The following is a 16,700-nucleotide window of genomic DNA, read 5'->3' as shown; positions in this document are numbered from 1 at the left end:
AATTGGGAGTTTTACATAAAACACAATTTATAACGTTAAGAAAAGAGACTGAATCTGAAACAGGAGGTGTTAGTCTTACACATGATTCCTGAGCCAGGAACCAGTTAGGTGGGCTTGACCCACAAGTGTGCTCTGAAATGAAAAGAAACAGTTAAAGTCTGCTCCTGGCATAGAGAGCAGAGCTGGCATTGTAGGGAGGCTATTTCACTTAGAGTGAATTGTGAAGCCCCCTCTATTATTAATAGTAATATTTTCTTGCCTTCTGGGAAGGCTTAGAGAGACAAGAAAAAGGTCAGTCAAACCTTGAAAAGAAAAGCATATAAAAACCGGATAGTCATATGGCATTTACTCTTTAATTAAAAATGTGTAGCACTTTTGTCGCCTGAGGCTGTCTTTGAAATGTTAATATCACACTGGGCTTCATCAGATCTTTCAGGTTCTTGGAGTTCTACTCTGGAAAAACAGAGAAAAGAATTCAGTGAGATTTCACAGTAGAGCCACTTTCTCTTTCTAGATTTCAATGATAGGGCAGAATATAAGGGGACATTGTAATAGCAATGAGGAGAAATAAACTACTGAAGAGAGGTGGAGATGTACCGTCCACACTTCCTAAATTACTATCTTTGATTTGTGTCTGGGCCTGCCCCTGCCCTATGCTGATTCCCTGCTGCCTTCCCTCCGCAGCTCTTCCGGACCACTTCTGAACTAAGTCTGACAGGACAGGCAAGATCTCAGCACCTAGGCTCAACATCCTGGATTCCGAGACTCACAGCGGCTGGTGTATCCAGAGAAGTGCTGGGCACACTGGGAGCTGTGCACCTTGGGATCATGACTTGTGTCTCTGTGACCAGGTTTGTTTTATAAATTTATTTAATTTATTTATTTTTGGCTGCATTGGGTCTTCGTTGCTGCGTGCAGGCTTTCTCTAGTTGCGGTGCGCAGGGGCTACTCTTTGTTGAGATGCGCGGGCTTCTCATTGCGGTGGCTTCTCGTTGCAGAGCACGGTCTCTAGGCGTGCAGGTTTCAGTAGTTGTGGCTCACGGGCTCTAGAGCACAGTCTCAGTAGTTGTGGCTCATGGGCTTAGTTGCTCTGCGGCATGTGGGATCTTCCTGGACCAGGGCTCAAACCCGTGTCCCCTGCATTGGCCGGCGGATTCTTAACCACTGCACCACCAGGGAAGCCCTGTGACCAGGTTTTTGACTTAGGGTTGCTTTGACCCCATGACTATGTGACCAGAGCCTTGATATTCTTGAGAGTCCAGTTTCTCAGGGTGGGTGGAAGTACAGACAATCTGATTGCATCATGCTGTGAAAGGATGGATCACCAGGAATCTTTGTGTATTCCTTCATGCATACATTCATTCTTTCAACAAATATTTATTTTAATAGCCAAGATATGGAAACAACCTAAGTGTTTACTGATGGATGAATGGATAAAGAAATTGTGATACACACACACCTACACACACATACAGTAGACCATAAAAAAGAATGAAATCTTGTCATTTGTGACAACATGGATGGACCTTGAGGGTATTATGCTAAGTGAAATAAGTCAGACAGAGAAAGAAAAATACTATATTATTTCACTTATATGTGGAATCTAAAAATAAATGAATAATAATAATTTTAAAAAATCAGTTTATAGATACAGAGAACAGATTGATGGTTGCCAGAGGTTGGGGGGGGTATGGAGGTGGGAGAAATGGGTAAATTTTTTTTAGTTTGAATAAATTGAATTTTTTAAAACAATCTGAAAACTTGAACTCTTAAAGAAAAAAAGCACCTCACCAAATTTTGCCTTCCACAGCCCTCATACGTGAACAAAGGAAAATATAAAGAAAAGGATATACACACTTCTCCCTATGCCATATTTAGGGTTACTTAAGTGCTGTTCTTATTTGAATTTGATTAGGTAAAGGATCTAGAAAGAAAGCCAAATAAATGAAAAATAAGTACAAATCAAACAAACATCTTAAATTATTGCTCAGCTGAAAGCAAACGTAAGAGAAAGTAAAGCCCAGAATAATGTTTATTTTTCCACAAAACTCCTTTTCAACATGTTATATACTTATCAAACCATTAGAGTGTAAATTCTATAAGTCTTATCATCTTTCAACCTGTATTCACCATGAAAATTACAACTACTGAAAACTGTTAGTATTATTAAAAGGCTACTTTCTATAGATCCAAACATATCTACTGCTGCAATTTCACAGTTTAAAAAATTTATTGAGCACCTACTATATGCCAGGCACTGTGCTAGGTTCTGGCAGCACAATGATGAGCTTCAATGATATATTCCCTGCCCTCTATAAAGTTTGATTTAGTTAAGTTTATAGAGTTTAATAATATAATTACACCAGTATATAAGTATAACCTGGTGTTATGAAGAAAAAACACAGGAATCCACATGATACTATAACAGGCTGACACAATCTAGTTTGGGAAGGGTTTTTAAGAAAGTGCAACTTGAGTCAGGATCTGAAGAATGAGGTGAAGAAGTGGCAAAGAACATTCCAAACAGAGGGCACAGCAGATGCAAAGACACTGAGGCTAGAGGGTACGTATTATCACTCCTCACTTATTTATTTATTCAATCCACACATGTAGGACACCCAGGCACTGTGCCAGGTACGGCGGTTACCATGGTGAATAAGATGCAGCCCATGCTCACCACATCAGACCCTTTTGGTATTAATTTTTTACTTGACCACAACTGAACTTGCCATGACCCTTGGGCATTGTGCATAGGGCACACTGCCATCCATTTATAGCTAGAATATTTTCCTCCAAGTCCTAACTAGTCTCACTTTCCTTTTTCTCTCCATTAGTTCATGTATGCTGAGGTCCCAGCATGCCTCAGACCAAGCCTAGTTAAATTATAGACTCTCTGGGGATTGTACCTCTTTCAACAATGTTGTAGGGTCAGGACTCACCTTTTCTCAGTCTGTTCACTCTCTTTCCCCTCCATTTTGATGGTTTCTGAAAGAGACAAAAACAACTTCAGAAAATGTATTGCCCATAAATACTAAAAGAGGGAAAGTTTGAAGAGGCTCCTAAGTCCTAGGACTCAGAGAGAAATCGTTGTTGCCATATATGTGGAATAGATGGTTCCTTGATGAAATTTCATGGGGACTGAGAAGCTTCTTTCATCGAAAAAGTAAATGCCTTCTTTTGTTCATTGTGCCTTAAGTTCTAATGTTGGGAATAGGTTTTACTTACAGCTCTATTCTTTACTAAACTAAAAATACTACTGGGAGGTATAATACATTTAGTTTTAGCAATCATTTAGTGATGGGGGAGAAAGTTTCCAATCCTTTTCTGAAAGAAAGGTTTAGAAGGAGGAGGAAAAGGAAATCTTGCAGATGTTGGTGCTTAAATGGGTTAGCCAGCTGGTGCTACCAAATAATACACAAGGTTGCATGGAGAGGTTCAAGTGGGAAATTTCTAGTGCGCTAGACCTCCCAAAGCCTGAGTTCCTACTGACATGGACTTACTACTGATGCAACTTTGGGTGAAAATTCCTCTGTGTTGACTGTTATGACCGTGCTGTTGTCCCACTCTGAGCCTTATAGCAGGGGTTGTTAACCCAGGGTCCATGGTGGAATTTAGGGACCACAGCAATCCTTTCAACAACACCCCTAATGGTTTTGAACACTTCCTATTTTTGACAGTTCTCTTTGTGTGTGCATGTGTGTGTGTTTAAAAATAATCAGTTTTATTGAGGTAAGATACACAGTAAAATCCAATCATTTTCCATACAGATTTTGATGAGTTTAACAAATGTATGCAGCCATGTAACTACCACCACAACCAAGATATAGAACATTTATATAAGCCCAAAGAGTTCCCTCCAGCCCCTTTTCAATCAATTCCTTCCCCCCACCCCATCCCCTGTAACCACTGATCTGCTTAATGCCACAGTAGTTTTGCTTTTTCTAGGATTTCATGTAATCTGTAGCCTTTTCGTGCCTAGTGTCTTTCACATAGCATAATGCTTTTGAAATTCATTCATGTTGTTTTATGTTACCAGTAGTCCATTCCTTTTTATAGCTCAGCAGTATTTCATTGTATGTATATAGCACCATTTGTTTATCCATTCATCAACTGCAAAAATTCAGGATGCCAGATTTTCAGTATTATGAAGAAAGCTGCTATGGACATTTGTGTCTGTGTCTCTGTGAAGACATATGTCTTTATTTCTCATGGGTAAATATCAAGGATTGCTGGGTTGTATAGTAGAGCATAAGAATTTCAGTTGCTTCACATCCTCTCCAACATCTGATATTTATCAGTCCTTTTAATTTTAGCCATGTTAGTGGGTATGTGGTGGTATCTCATTATGGTTTGAATTTGTATTTCCCCAATGACTAATGGTGTTACGACTGTGTGACTGTGCTTATGGGCCATTTGTGTATATTTTTATGTGAAGTATCTATTCAAGTCTTTTACTTTCTGCCTTTTGTTATATGGATTGTCTTCTCATTACTGAGTAGTATTATATAAGTATGTATTCTGGTTATAAGTCCTTTATTATATTTATATTTTGCAAGCATTTTGTCCCAGTCTGTGGCTTGACTTTTCATTTTCTTAAAGTCAAAGGGCAAACATTTTTAATTCTGATGAAGTTTAGTTTATCAATCTTATCTTTTTATAATACAGTTTGTGCTTACCGTGTCCTATCTGAGATTTGCCTAACCTAAGCTCACAAAATTTTTATTCTATGTTTTCTTTCAAAAGTTTTTAAATTTTAGCTCTTATTTTAGGTTTATGATCCACTTCAAGTTATGTTTTTGGGTGTCTAGGTTCATACTTTCCCATGTGGATATCTAACTGACCCAATACCATTTGTTGAAAAGACTATCCTTTCTGCATGGAATTAACTTGGCACTTTTGTCAAAATCAGTTGACAAAATCATATTTTTTGACTCCATTTTGTTCCATTGATTGATGTGTCTGTCCTTTCACCAGTGTCACACCTTGACTACTATAGCTATATAATAAATCTTGAAATTAGGTAGTATAAGTCCACCATCTTTGTTGTCATGTTTCAGAATTGTTTTGGCAATTGTACATCCTTTACATTTCCACATAACTTTTAGAATAAGCTTTTTAATTTCCACTAAGGAGCCTGCCAGGATTTTGATTGATAGTGCATTGAAACCAAAGATCAGTTTGGGAGAACTGATATCTTAATAGCTAGTCTTCTAAACCATGGATGGACACGGCATAATTCTCCATTTATTTAGGTCTACTTTAACTTCTGTCAGTAGTAATGTTTTTTAGTTTTCAGTATACATACAGGTCTTGTACTTGTTTTTAAAAATTAATTCCAAAGCCTTTAATATTACTTGATGCTACTGTAAATGGTATTAAAAATTCAGTGTGCAATTGTTTGTTGTTAGTATGTAGAAAAACAATAGATTTTGTGTATTGACCTTGTATCCTGCTACTTTGCTACACTAAATCAGTTCTAATAGCTTTTAATGGATTCCTTAGGCTTTTCTACAAACATGATCATGTCATCTGCAAAATAAGGCAGTTTTACTTCTTTCTTTCCAATATGTATGCCTTTTATTTCTTTTTGTAGAGTTGTGGCACTGGCTAGGACTTCCAGTGCAAGGTTGAACAGAAGCAGTGAGAGTGACATCCTTGCCTTATTCCTGATCTTAGGTGAAAGGAATCAGTCTTTTATTATTAACTATGATGCTAACTAAAGGATTTTAGTAGCTGTTCTTTACCAAGTTGAGGAAATTCTTTTGTATTCCTACTTTTATGAGAGTTTATCTTTCTTTTTAAAAATTATGAATGGGTACTACTTTTGCCAAATGCTTTTTCTGTATCCATTGACATGTATTCTGTATCCACATGATTTCTCTTTTCAGTCTTTCAATAGGTGAGTTTTATTGCTTGATATTTGGATGTTAAACTTACCTTATGTTCCTGGAATAAACCCCACTTAATCATAATGTATAATACTTTTAATACATTGCTAGATTTCAGTTGCTAATTTTGTTGAGCATTTTGGCATCTATGTTCACAAGGGATATGTGTAGTTTTCTTTTCTTGTAATGTCTTTTTCTAGTTTTGGTATTAGGGCTCCCCCTGCCTTCAGAGCAGCCTAGAAACTGACTCCAGGCAGTAAGTTGTGGACAATCATAGGGCTCACCTCATCTTTTCCCTTCTCTCAGGGACTATAGTTTTCTGTAACCTGTTGTCCAATATCTGAAAACAGTTGTTGCATATATTTTGTCTGGTTCTAGTTGTTTACGGCAGGAGGGCAATTCCTGTAGTAGTTAATCCTTAATGGGAGGAAGGAAAAGTCTGTGTCTTCTATATAATTTTAAAAGAGCTTTAACTGTTAGAAAAGTCTCTTATTTCCTTCTACCTTCTTATAACCTTCATTGAGATACCCTTTAGAGCCTCAGTTAAGTATGATCCTTGCACCCTATGGCAGTTTTTAGATATTTAAAGGCAGCACTTGTGTCCTCCCCAAGGCTTTTTTTTTTCCCCTGACTGAGCATTCTCAGTTATTTCAGATATTTCTTTTTTTTAAATACATCTTTATTGGAGTAAAATCACTTTACAATGCTTTATTCGTTTCTGTTGTACAACAAAGTGAATCAGCCATATGCATATATATATCCTCATATTGATATTGCCTCCCTCTTGAGCCTCCCGTGCACCCTCCCTATGCCACCCCTCTTGGTCATTGTAAAGCACCGAGCTGATCTCCCTGTGCTATGCAGCAGCTTCCCACTAGCTATCTATTTTACATTTGGTAGTGTATATATGTCAATGCTACTCTCACTTTGCTCCAGCTTCCCCCACCCCACCCACCATGTCCTCAAGTCCATTCTCTATGTCTGCGTCCATATTCCTGCCCTGCCACTAGGTTCATCAGTACCATTTTTTTTTAGATTCCATATATATGCGTTAGCATATGGTATTTGTTTTTCTCTTTCTGACTTACTTCACTCTGTATGACAGACTCTAGGTCCATCCTCCTCACTACAAATAACTCAATTTCGTTTCTTTTTATGGCTGAGTAATATTCCATTGTATATTTGACTGATCTTCCAGATACTTTGTAAATCTAGTTACATTCTATTTTTGTCAAAGTTCCTCTTAAAAATAATGGTTCTTATAGCTGAATACAGTATTTCAGGATGTCTGTACACCAACACAAATAATATTATCCTTTCATACTCATGAAAAAATCACCACCGTTTTTTTTTAAAAAAAGCTTCTATTTTAAAATGAAAGCAGACAATAAAAAGACAGCTTCTAAACTTTTGGATTTGATTACAAATTTAGCATTTTGAAGAGTAGATATGATGATATCACCTAGTTTCAGTTTTTAAGCCCTGTGAAACTTTCTGTTTAAATGGTGGTTAAAAATGATTTATTTTGGAAAAGACATTTGCCCTTTAAGAAATCATTCCTGAAAGAGCCGAGGCTCTTCCAAATTTGGAGGAGGGAGGCAAGTTGTAAAAATTGTAGGTTGCTAGACACTATTACAAGACAGATTTCAGTCAGACAAGAACCAAATGAGGAAGTAAAACTTCAGGAGGAGCTATTTTAGTCTTTCTCCCCAATGGGTAAGCTGAGAGGGTAACTTCTGATTGGGAAAAGACAGTAGTTGAAGGTTACAATTTCTCATGCTTTAACTGCCCTATTTGACAAAACAAAAAAAGGGAAGAGAGATTAGAAACCAGCTAGAACAACCATGGCATTTCCCTTTTATTCATTTAACAGCCTAAACAGGGTAAATATGTATGGTTGAGGAATACAAAAACTGTACCTACTGAACAATCACTGGAAAGGACTTTTGATGCCAAGTTAGTTAGTTGGAGGGCTGTCTCCTCTGAGAAGAGGATTAATATTGGGTTAGGAGGAAGCTGCACTGTTGGAGAAATTTCTACTCATCAGTAAGCTTGTGTCTCTGTGGATGGGTCATGACTGTTTCCATGTTTGTCTACTGGCAGAATTTAGTTCCTTGTGGACTGAGATACCCATTTCCTTGCTGGCTTTCAGCTGGGGGCCATTTCCAGTTTCTAGAGGCCACCCACATTTCTTGGCTTACGGCCCCTTCCTCCATCTTCAAGGGCAGCAGTTGTGCATTGAGCCTGTCTCAAGTTTTGGATCTCTCCTCCTTCCATTTCATCTTTCTAATCCAGGTGGGAAGGATTCTGTGACTCACGTGATTAGATTGGATCTACTTGGATAATCCCGGATAAACCCATCATTTTAAACTCAGTATATTAATCACGTATGAAAAGTCCCTTTTGCCATGTAGGATAACATGTTACAGATTCTGGGGTATATGAGGTGGATATCTTGTTGGTGGCATTATTCTGCCTATCATACAGCCAATGCCAGGGGTATCCACAAACAAGAGCAGACATTGCTAAAGTTACAAAACCCAGTTTTACAAACATCTCATATCTACGTGGCATAGTTACTTGGTACATCTCCCTCCTCCAAGGATATCAAGGCTCTTTTCTTTGACCAAACTTACTGGCACATGTGACTATCTGACCAAACAACTTTTATCTACCAATATTCTTTATCACATTCTTGAGGGGGTCGTATATGTACTATGCTCTCTTGTGGTCTTCTGCCTTTTAATACTCATAGCTCAATTTGACCATCTCAAATGCAACAGACACCCTTACAACTCTCTCATGTATACAGACACATCCTCTTTAACTCCCTTTATCTAGTCTCCTGAATTTTTCTGATTGCTTTTTAGGGGAAAAAACATTTTACTTGGCTTTTCTCCATCCCTTTTCTTTGTTTCGTTTGTAAGCTAATCATTCCAATGCAAAACCAGATTTAGGAGACAGTTTATTTCCAAGCAGAAGGTTGCTTCTGCACATTTAGCTAATTCTAAATGGCAAAGAGATTGAGAGAAAGAGAAGTTCAAAACGCTCATTTTGAAAAGTCAAAGGCTGGACAAGCATGATATATCTGTACATCTGACCCTGCACTGTGAATTTTACATTGTGTATCATAGAAATCTCTCAGTGTACCCTGTACTTTGGCAGTTTGAATGGCTCTGCCATATGCTTTGTGTTAATCTATTGAAACTGGATTATCACTCCTAAATTTCTTGGTTTTGGAATACAGCTGGATGAAATGAATGACTGCTAATGTCATCCATCTATGTTCTAGATGGATCTTAAAAGCAGCACCCTGAAATCTTAAGATGCTGACCAGAAGCATTACTCATCTTGTGCTTTTTACCATAAGTGAGTAAGAAGGTTTTACCTTAATTATTAGCACCAACCAAACTTTACTGGAGGCAATTACTGAGATAAAGTCCAAGCTTATCTTACAACTTCATCCAAACCAGCCCAAACCACAAACAGGCATGAGATTCTTACAAAGTCAGGGACCACTTTGCCCCCCATTAAACACAGGGCATTTTTACAACAGAAGTCAATGGGGAGGCTGCTCAATGCAATGCTGTTTAAAATAGCAAAACTATGGGAACAACCCAACTGTCCAACAATATGGACTTGGTTAAATAAATTAAGGTGTATCCACATAATGGAGTATCTTGCAGCCATTTTAAATGATGCTGTAGAATAATACTTAGTGACACTGAAAATATTCTTCCAACATTTAGTATGAAAAAGTTAGAAAACAGTACATGTTATATTATTCAAATTGTGAAAAACAGTCCTCATAATACTATCCCACTTATGGAAAAATAACAGATTAATACATAGAAAAATTTGGAAGTTTTACACTAAAATGTCGGCATAATCATTTTTTCTTACTAGTAGAACTATAGGTGATTTTTATTTTCAGTATATTTGGTAATGGATATGTACTACTTGGTAATCCATATGAGTTAATATTATTTTTTAAAGTCAGTGGGGAATAATTCATCTAACTTACTTCTCAGTAAACCGAGACTTTTAGAGATGAGAAGGCAAATCTTATGGTCACCTAATCCTCCCCTTCTCCCACCAAACATCCCTGCTTGAACATCATCAGGTCCATAATCGTGAACATTTAGAAGTGTTTTCACCATTTTACTTCATTGAATTCTCACAGTAACCTCATGAAATAAAGTAGGTAAGGCAAGGAATAATCAGCTTTGTTTGGAAACCAGAAGTACATTTGTAAACCTTAGGTTAGAAGTGTTGCCTTTCCTGGAAATCCAGGCAACCTTATCAGCTGCTGAGTCCCATATATATGGGCTCGAAACCCTGAGGGAACCTTTTCCTCCAAACACCTGCTGACTTTTTGCCAGACTGGGCTCAGCCAACGAGCTCCAGAAGGCAGCTGATTGGGAAGTTAGCTGCAAAGTGGCAATCTGCAGAGAGGACAAGCACTGACTCACCACATTCTTTAGAGGGGCCGGGCTGCTTCTTCTTCCTTTTCTTTAGTGTTAGAAAGAACACCATCCCACACACAACGACCAATGTTACAAGTAGAGCTGCAATCCAGAGGATGTGGTCTGGGACAGGGGGGCTTGGCACAGGCGGCTTTGCATCTAAAAATGAACCCAAGTTTTCAATCAGCCAGGAAGGTTGATTATAAAAGCTTTATAATTGCTGCTCTTCTCTTTATTTACATGCCATCATCTCCTCAGGGCTCTACTGCCAGAGCAGCCTGAAATCCACATGATTTGGGCTATAGAAAATCCCAGTCTCAGGGCCTCGGCAGCTGACTGAGAACCAAGCCAGTGACTCTGACCAAGTGCCTGGACTGAGCTGCCTTGCCTTCCCTTCCCAGAGACTGAGATGACAATGACGATGATCTAGAAGAGGGTCACCTTGGCCCTTGGTTTTGGAATCTGGGTAATGTACCTGTACTGAGGCTCTGAAGGTACAGTCATCTGGGCAGCACCCAGCTTCCTCAGCCCCCTATGTGGTCAGGCCCCAAGTTTGTTTGTTTGTTTTTGCGGTACACGGGCCTCTCACTGTTGTGGCCTCTCCCGTTGCGGAGCACAGGCTCTGGATGCGCAGGCTCAGTGGCCATGGCTCACGGGCCCAGCCGCTCCATGGTATGTGGGATCTTCCCGGACCAGGGCACGAACCCGTGTCCCCTGCATCGGCAGGCAGACTCTCAACCACTGCACCACCAGGGAAACCCTGGGCCCCACGTTTTGAAGTTTCTCTTATAGTAATTCCTCCATCCACTATCATCTCTAAATCAGGCTCCAGACACCTCTCACCCAGACAAACATAGCAGCCTCTTTACAGGCCCCCATCTCCAGGTTTGTTTGTTCTTTCCCCTGATGTCTAGGTGGATTACCTCAAGCATGGCTTTCAGCCTGTCTCTCATACTGGAAAACTTTTGATATGTCTTCATGCCCTGAGGATCAGGGTCAGAATCAGCTCCTGGGAAGTCAGGACTTACTTCCTTGCACAAGGACTCCTAAACTTACAGGAAGTTAAAAAACAGGCTTTGGGCGGAAGAATTAGGACTGAGTGGCCTATTTTATAGACATTTATGGGAAGAGGTCTGGTAGTTAATCTCAAATTACAGGAGAATAGGACCAGCTGAACTCCCATTAGCTTAGAGACATTTTGTGGACCCATGCCCTGTTTATGGGACCTTAAGAAAAGGAATTGTTGGTACTGCAGGCCACATTCAACACTTTTTGTCTATCCCAGTTTAATCTCACTTGAACCTGTTTGGCCTCCCAGTAAAGGAGGGTAATACTTGTTAACATGGAGGCTGCTACCTTTTGATACCCAAAAAGATTCCTTGACACAGGGCCTAACCTATATCTGATCTAGCCATAGAATAGGGACACAGAGAGGCAAGCCCCATCTTCCTGAGGCAGCTAGAGCTGAAACATTTCTGAAGATGGTGGCAGCTAGGAGGGTTTTGGCAGCAGTTGAGAAACGGCAGAAAGGTGAGCCACGATGAGGCTCTAGTGGTGGCAAGGCTCTGTTCCTGTGGGAGTCATGGCAGAGAGCCCCAGGGTGTGTCATGTGTGGTGATGTTGGCAGTGCCAAGAAGGTGCTAAATTTCAGGACAGTATGGGAGAGGCTTCTATCAGGCCAAGAGAGGCTACAGTGGAAGCAACCAGGACAGACAGGGTGACCTCGCTAGTTACTGAACTGTCAAGAGTCAGAGGTGTCTGATCAGAATGAAATCAGCACCTGCACAGGGGACTGGCCCACTGGTACAGCTAAGCTGGCTGGTGGGGACTGGCCCCAGAGACTGTCCGTAAGAATGCATCAAGAGGCCAAGTTATGTTTGAACAATGAAACACCAGGAGAGGGGAGGCATTAAAGCCAGAGGATGGAGCAAGGAGCTGGATGGATGCCTTAGGAGGGGGCAAACCAAGGGGCCAGAGCTGGAGGAGGGGCCAAGGCAAACAGAAGGCAGATGGGTGGGGGGAGGGGTCAGGATCAGAACAAGCAGTGTTGAAGGCAGTGTGGGTACAGAGTGCCTTTATTGCAGGAGAGACTCTTGCAATTACTGCTCCTCAAAAGTGGGGTCTCGAATATGGATGTATTCTAGGGCAAAGCCAGGAATTTAAAATGGCAGGCTCCTATTAGTGTACACTGCTTAGTTTCAACCCTTTCCCAGTGGGATTGGCCCCCATACTACACTGTCAACATGCCACAAGCATTTCTGCTTCTGCATATTTCCTTGACACATATGTAATGATGGCCACCACTGCCTGTGCCCATGGCAGATACTGCTAATAGATTGTGGCCCTCTCACCTCCCAAGCCTGAATGCTGTTTCAGAATTTTTCAGAAGATACCACAAGTTTGAGTACCTGTCATCTCTTTACCACACTTATTAAGCCCATTTATTTCTGTTATGGTAATATAAGGTCCCATGTCCTTTAGGAAGCCTTCACTGACCCTCAAAGAACTTGCCTATCTCTGAATGCCTATAAATCTTATTATCAGTCACTCTTGTTTTTAAGTTTAGTTGTATATTTCCATGGGATATAATTTAGATTCTAATTCAATCCTTTTACAATCCAATTTACCATGTATGTCCATCGTGGAGTTCTGATTCTATTAGAAGGGCAGAGAGCGTGTCTTATACCTTTTGGTTTTCTCCCCTGAAACCAACAATGTCTAGAATGGTTTTGTACTCATAACAAGTGCTGTATGTATATATGAAAGTGTGTGTGTATGTGTGTTTTAATGAGTGGAAGAATTTTAGCCTGGAGAAATCCTGCATCTTCGAACCTAAAATTCAGAATCTTCTATCTAAAGGTAGCCCAAAAGACTGGGCCAGTGTCAAGGCTAAGAACGTGCTTCCTCAAGAGCAGCATAGCTTCATAGCCTCTTGGACCTTGTAGCACTCAGATGAAACAGGAGCCCTCTGTCTGGGTCTTTCCTAACAGTATGAAAATGGCCCAGTTGGAGTCTCCTGGCAAGCAGGGGACACTGGATGATCTGCCTTACCCATCTGTGTATAATACCTGATAAAAGAAACTGTCAGGCTTACCTATATTGCAAGGTGGCGAGAAAAGCAGTGTCTTCGTTGGCTCAAGTTGCAAGACACAGAAGATGCTCACGTTTGTTTCAGGAGGGATGGAAAAAGACATGCTGATAGAAATGTTGTACAGTTCTGTGATATTATTTTGAGATTTCTTCATGACAGTGTCATACTCAGTAGTTGAATTCTTAGTTTTTAGCAATATATACATCCTCTGAGGTTCTGGGTAACCTTGTGTAGATGAGCAGGTCAAATTTATGATGTTAGAATTTTCTGTTTGATTAGGAATTAGATTTATTTCTGGTTGACTGAAGTTAGCTGAAAGCAGAATAGAGATACAAAAAAAATCAGTTTAAATTTAGATGTATCTAGAAGGGAACAACAAATAACTAGGTATCCTGGGAACTCACTGGGGGCACACCTGGCAGGCCTCAGGGTGTCTAAATTGTGGACCTCAGCCCACGGTGAGAGCCACATAATGATCCCACATTTGTTTTTCAGGAATGGAGTTTGGGGCCACCATGCTTACTTCCCGCTTACCCCAATCAAGGAGGTGCTCTCTGAGCAACAGGAGGGCTAGCTCCTTCTGCCAGCCAAATCCCTTGCTCTTCTTCTGTAGTCAGTAGGTACTGTGCAGGTTCTACATACTAATTTATAATTTAGTATATTGTTTCTAAAACTTCAGTGATTCGCATGATATTGTTACAAGTTTTGCTATATCCACCTACTCCTTAAGCACTCTGCTTGTATGTGATGTGGCTGGTAGAAGGAGGATTGCCATGGTGTTACCTACTTTAAACCTCATTAACAATAGTTAATCTGGACCTAGTAATCCCACACCTGGGTATCTACTCTAGAGAAATGAAAACTTATGTTTACACAAAAAATTTGTACATGAATTTTTACAGCAAATCTATTCATAATAGCCCCAAACTGAAAACAACCCAATGTCTTTCCATGGGTTGAGTAGATAAACAAAATGCTACTTAGTAATAAGAATGAACAGGTTTTTGATACATGCAACAACTTGGATGACTCTCAAAGACATTACGTTAAATAAAAGAAGCTGGTCGTAAAAGGTTACATACTGTATGACTTCATTTATGTGACATTCACACAAAGATAAGACTATAAGTTGCAAAACGGGTTATGGGTATAGAGAGGGTATGACTATGAGAGTATAGCATGGGGAAATTTTTTTAGGGTGCTGAGAATGATTTGTATCCTGTTTATATTGCTGGTTATATAAATCTATACATAAGTTCATATTAATAGAACACCAAACTGTACACCAAAATAAAAATAATTTTACTGTATTTTAATTTTAAAAAATCTGTAGTGACATCTAGGTTTTTCAAGGCCTGGAAGAACAAGGGAGCTGGTTTGTCAGCTTTTAGATTGTGTGCCTTGGGTTATTTCCCTCCTGTCTACTGGGCTTTTGGTTGGGCAGCAAACAAGTCATAAGCAACCTCCAGGAGGCTGAAGGGAAAGCCCAAATCAGCCAGCTGTCACCCTAGGTAGGAGCTCCAGGCAAAGATTTAGTGGGTGAGAACTCTTGGACTAAAGGAGAAAATGAATGTAAAAGAGATTTGAGACCTATATGGTTCATATAAACTTAAGGGCCAAATCACCCATGGTTTTCACTTAGCCACATTACCTTGGTTTAGTTAGCTCTATCTGGTCCCCAGAGCAGATTCTTACAGATCATTCAGAAGTAAACTATAAAAAGTACGAAGGACTTTTAGTTTCCTACTCCCAAGCCCTGCACTCCCTTCAAACGGGCTTCCCAGAATTGGCTGTCCTCTGCCTCTCTGGAGGCGGCCCTCTCCCCCACCTATTGCAGTCTCATCCGAGACGGCCCCGGATCTGAATGCGCCATTGGCTACATACCCAGCACTGACAGGTCAGAACTCATCTGGTAGATGGGAATCAGTCCTTGGGGTCCTTTATAATGGATGAAACATTGATACGAGCCCTTGTCCTTGATCTGAACGTTGTGGAGTCGCAGTGTCCAACTGTCCCGGTCAAAGCTCGTGCGGCCTATATACTTGGGATGAACATTGTGAGGCTTCTCTTGGCCTCTGTACAGCTCATAGAGAACCAACTTATTCTGGTCCTGCCAAAATATCACCAGCTCATCCAGGTTTAGGTTTTGAGAGTTTGGAAAGTGGCATGGCAGGTCTCCAGTCTCATTGAAAAATGCCTGACTTTCCAAGGAAGCAGCACCTGAAAGAAGGGAAGGTGGAAAGTGGGGAAAGAGACACAAAAGGGAAGAAAGAAAGAAAGAAAAAAAACAAACCCAGAAACTCCATTTCTCTTTATACAATACCCAGATGCTATCTTATCAGTAATGATCTTGAAGAAGTAGATATTAAACTCTGGAACTGTGCATACACATTGGCATGTGCAGAAAGGAAGGGGCTTTTGTCCTCACTCTACTGATAACTAACTGGGTGGCCTTGTGCAAACTGCAACTCCTATGAGGCTCAGTCTCCTTATCTGTTTAATGAAGGGGTGGACTAAATGTTCTAAGTTTCTTTCCAGTACTATGGTTCTGTGAATTTAAATCCCAGAACAGAGAAAATCAGCAAAGTTAGACAACTCATTCACCCATTGCTTACTTCCCTATAATCTGAATATTGATTCTCTTCACTGTAGCTGTTACAGGCTCCATTACTTCTTCACCATGACCAAAAGCTCCCTTCTCCCCTCCCTCTCCCCTTATTCCTTGGCCTGCTGTGGTGAAAAGAGTTCCGATATCCCTCCTTTCATTATGCCTTGGTAGCTGGGGATCACAGTGAATAATATCTTTGAAATTCAGATAGTTCCCTTTATAAAGTTTCCCTCATGACTGCTGCTCCCATGCCAGCTCTCCCAAGGGTATAAAACAGTTTGGAAATGACACAAATGGTCAACCAAGGCCTCTATTCTGTGACCTCGCTAAGCTCTTTCAGAGATCAGAAAGAGAACTAGGCAGATTTGATGGTTGTTTTGGGATTGTGGTGGTCGAAGACCATTTAAGGTACATGAATGAAATGCTGGAAATGAATCATAAATGGGAAGGTGAGGATGTACTTTTGGAGTACTGGGGAATCCCCAGGTACCACAGACTTGCTCTCCCCAGCATGCATTGCTTTTGGAAATGTTTTCAACCCCTGGAGAATGTACTGGGAGAGTTCAGAGAAAGGCTTTCATCCCTGAGGGCATATTGGGGTTTGTGGAGGGATTTGGGTCTCCTCACTCCTTAAAAGTGATTGATTA

General features: G+C 40.3%; 1 protein-coding gene across 1 annotated transcript in view; it reads right to left on the bottom strand.

Moving 5' to 3' along the window:
* Positions 1-356: 356 nt before the first annotated feature.
* The window catches only part of CD86 (CD86 molecule), a gene marked incomplete at its 3' end in the record, with an annotated part of 40,111 nt that continues 23,767 nt past the window's right edge, over positions 357-16,700 (bottom strand). Inside the window, exons 3-7 of the mRNA XM_081234700.1 lie at positions 15,330-15,665; positions 13,449-13,757; positions 10,361-10,513; positions 2,940-2,985; positions 357-453 (exon numbers count right to left, since the gene is read on the bottom strand). Coding sequence (XP_081090826.1) covers positions 357-453; positions 2,940-2,985; positions 10,361-10,513; positions 13,449-13,757; positions 15,330-15,665 — 941 coding nt within the window. The remainder of the gene's footprint in view (positions 454-2,939; positions 2,986-10,360; positions 10,514-13,448; positions 13,758-15,329; positions 15,666-16,700) is intronic.

The sequence above is a fragment of the Mesoplodon bidens genome (genome assembly GCF_964165515.1).
Source record: "Mesoplodon bidens genome assembly, chromosome: 5".
Taxonomy (NCBI): domain Eukaryota; kingdom Metazoa; phylum Chordata; class Mammalia; order Artiodactyla; family Ziphiidae; genus Mesoplodon; species Mesoplodon bidens.
The sequence above is the reverse complement of the archived record's forward strand: the minus strand, read 5'-3'. Positions and strand labels throughout refer to the sequence as shown.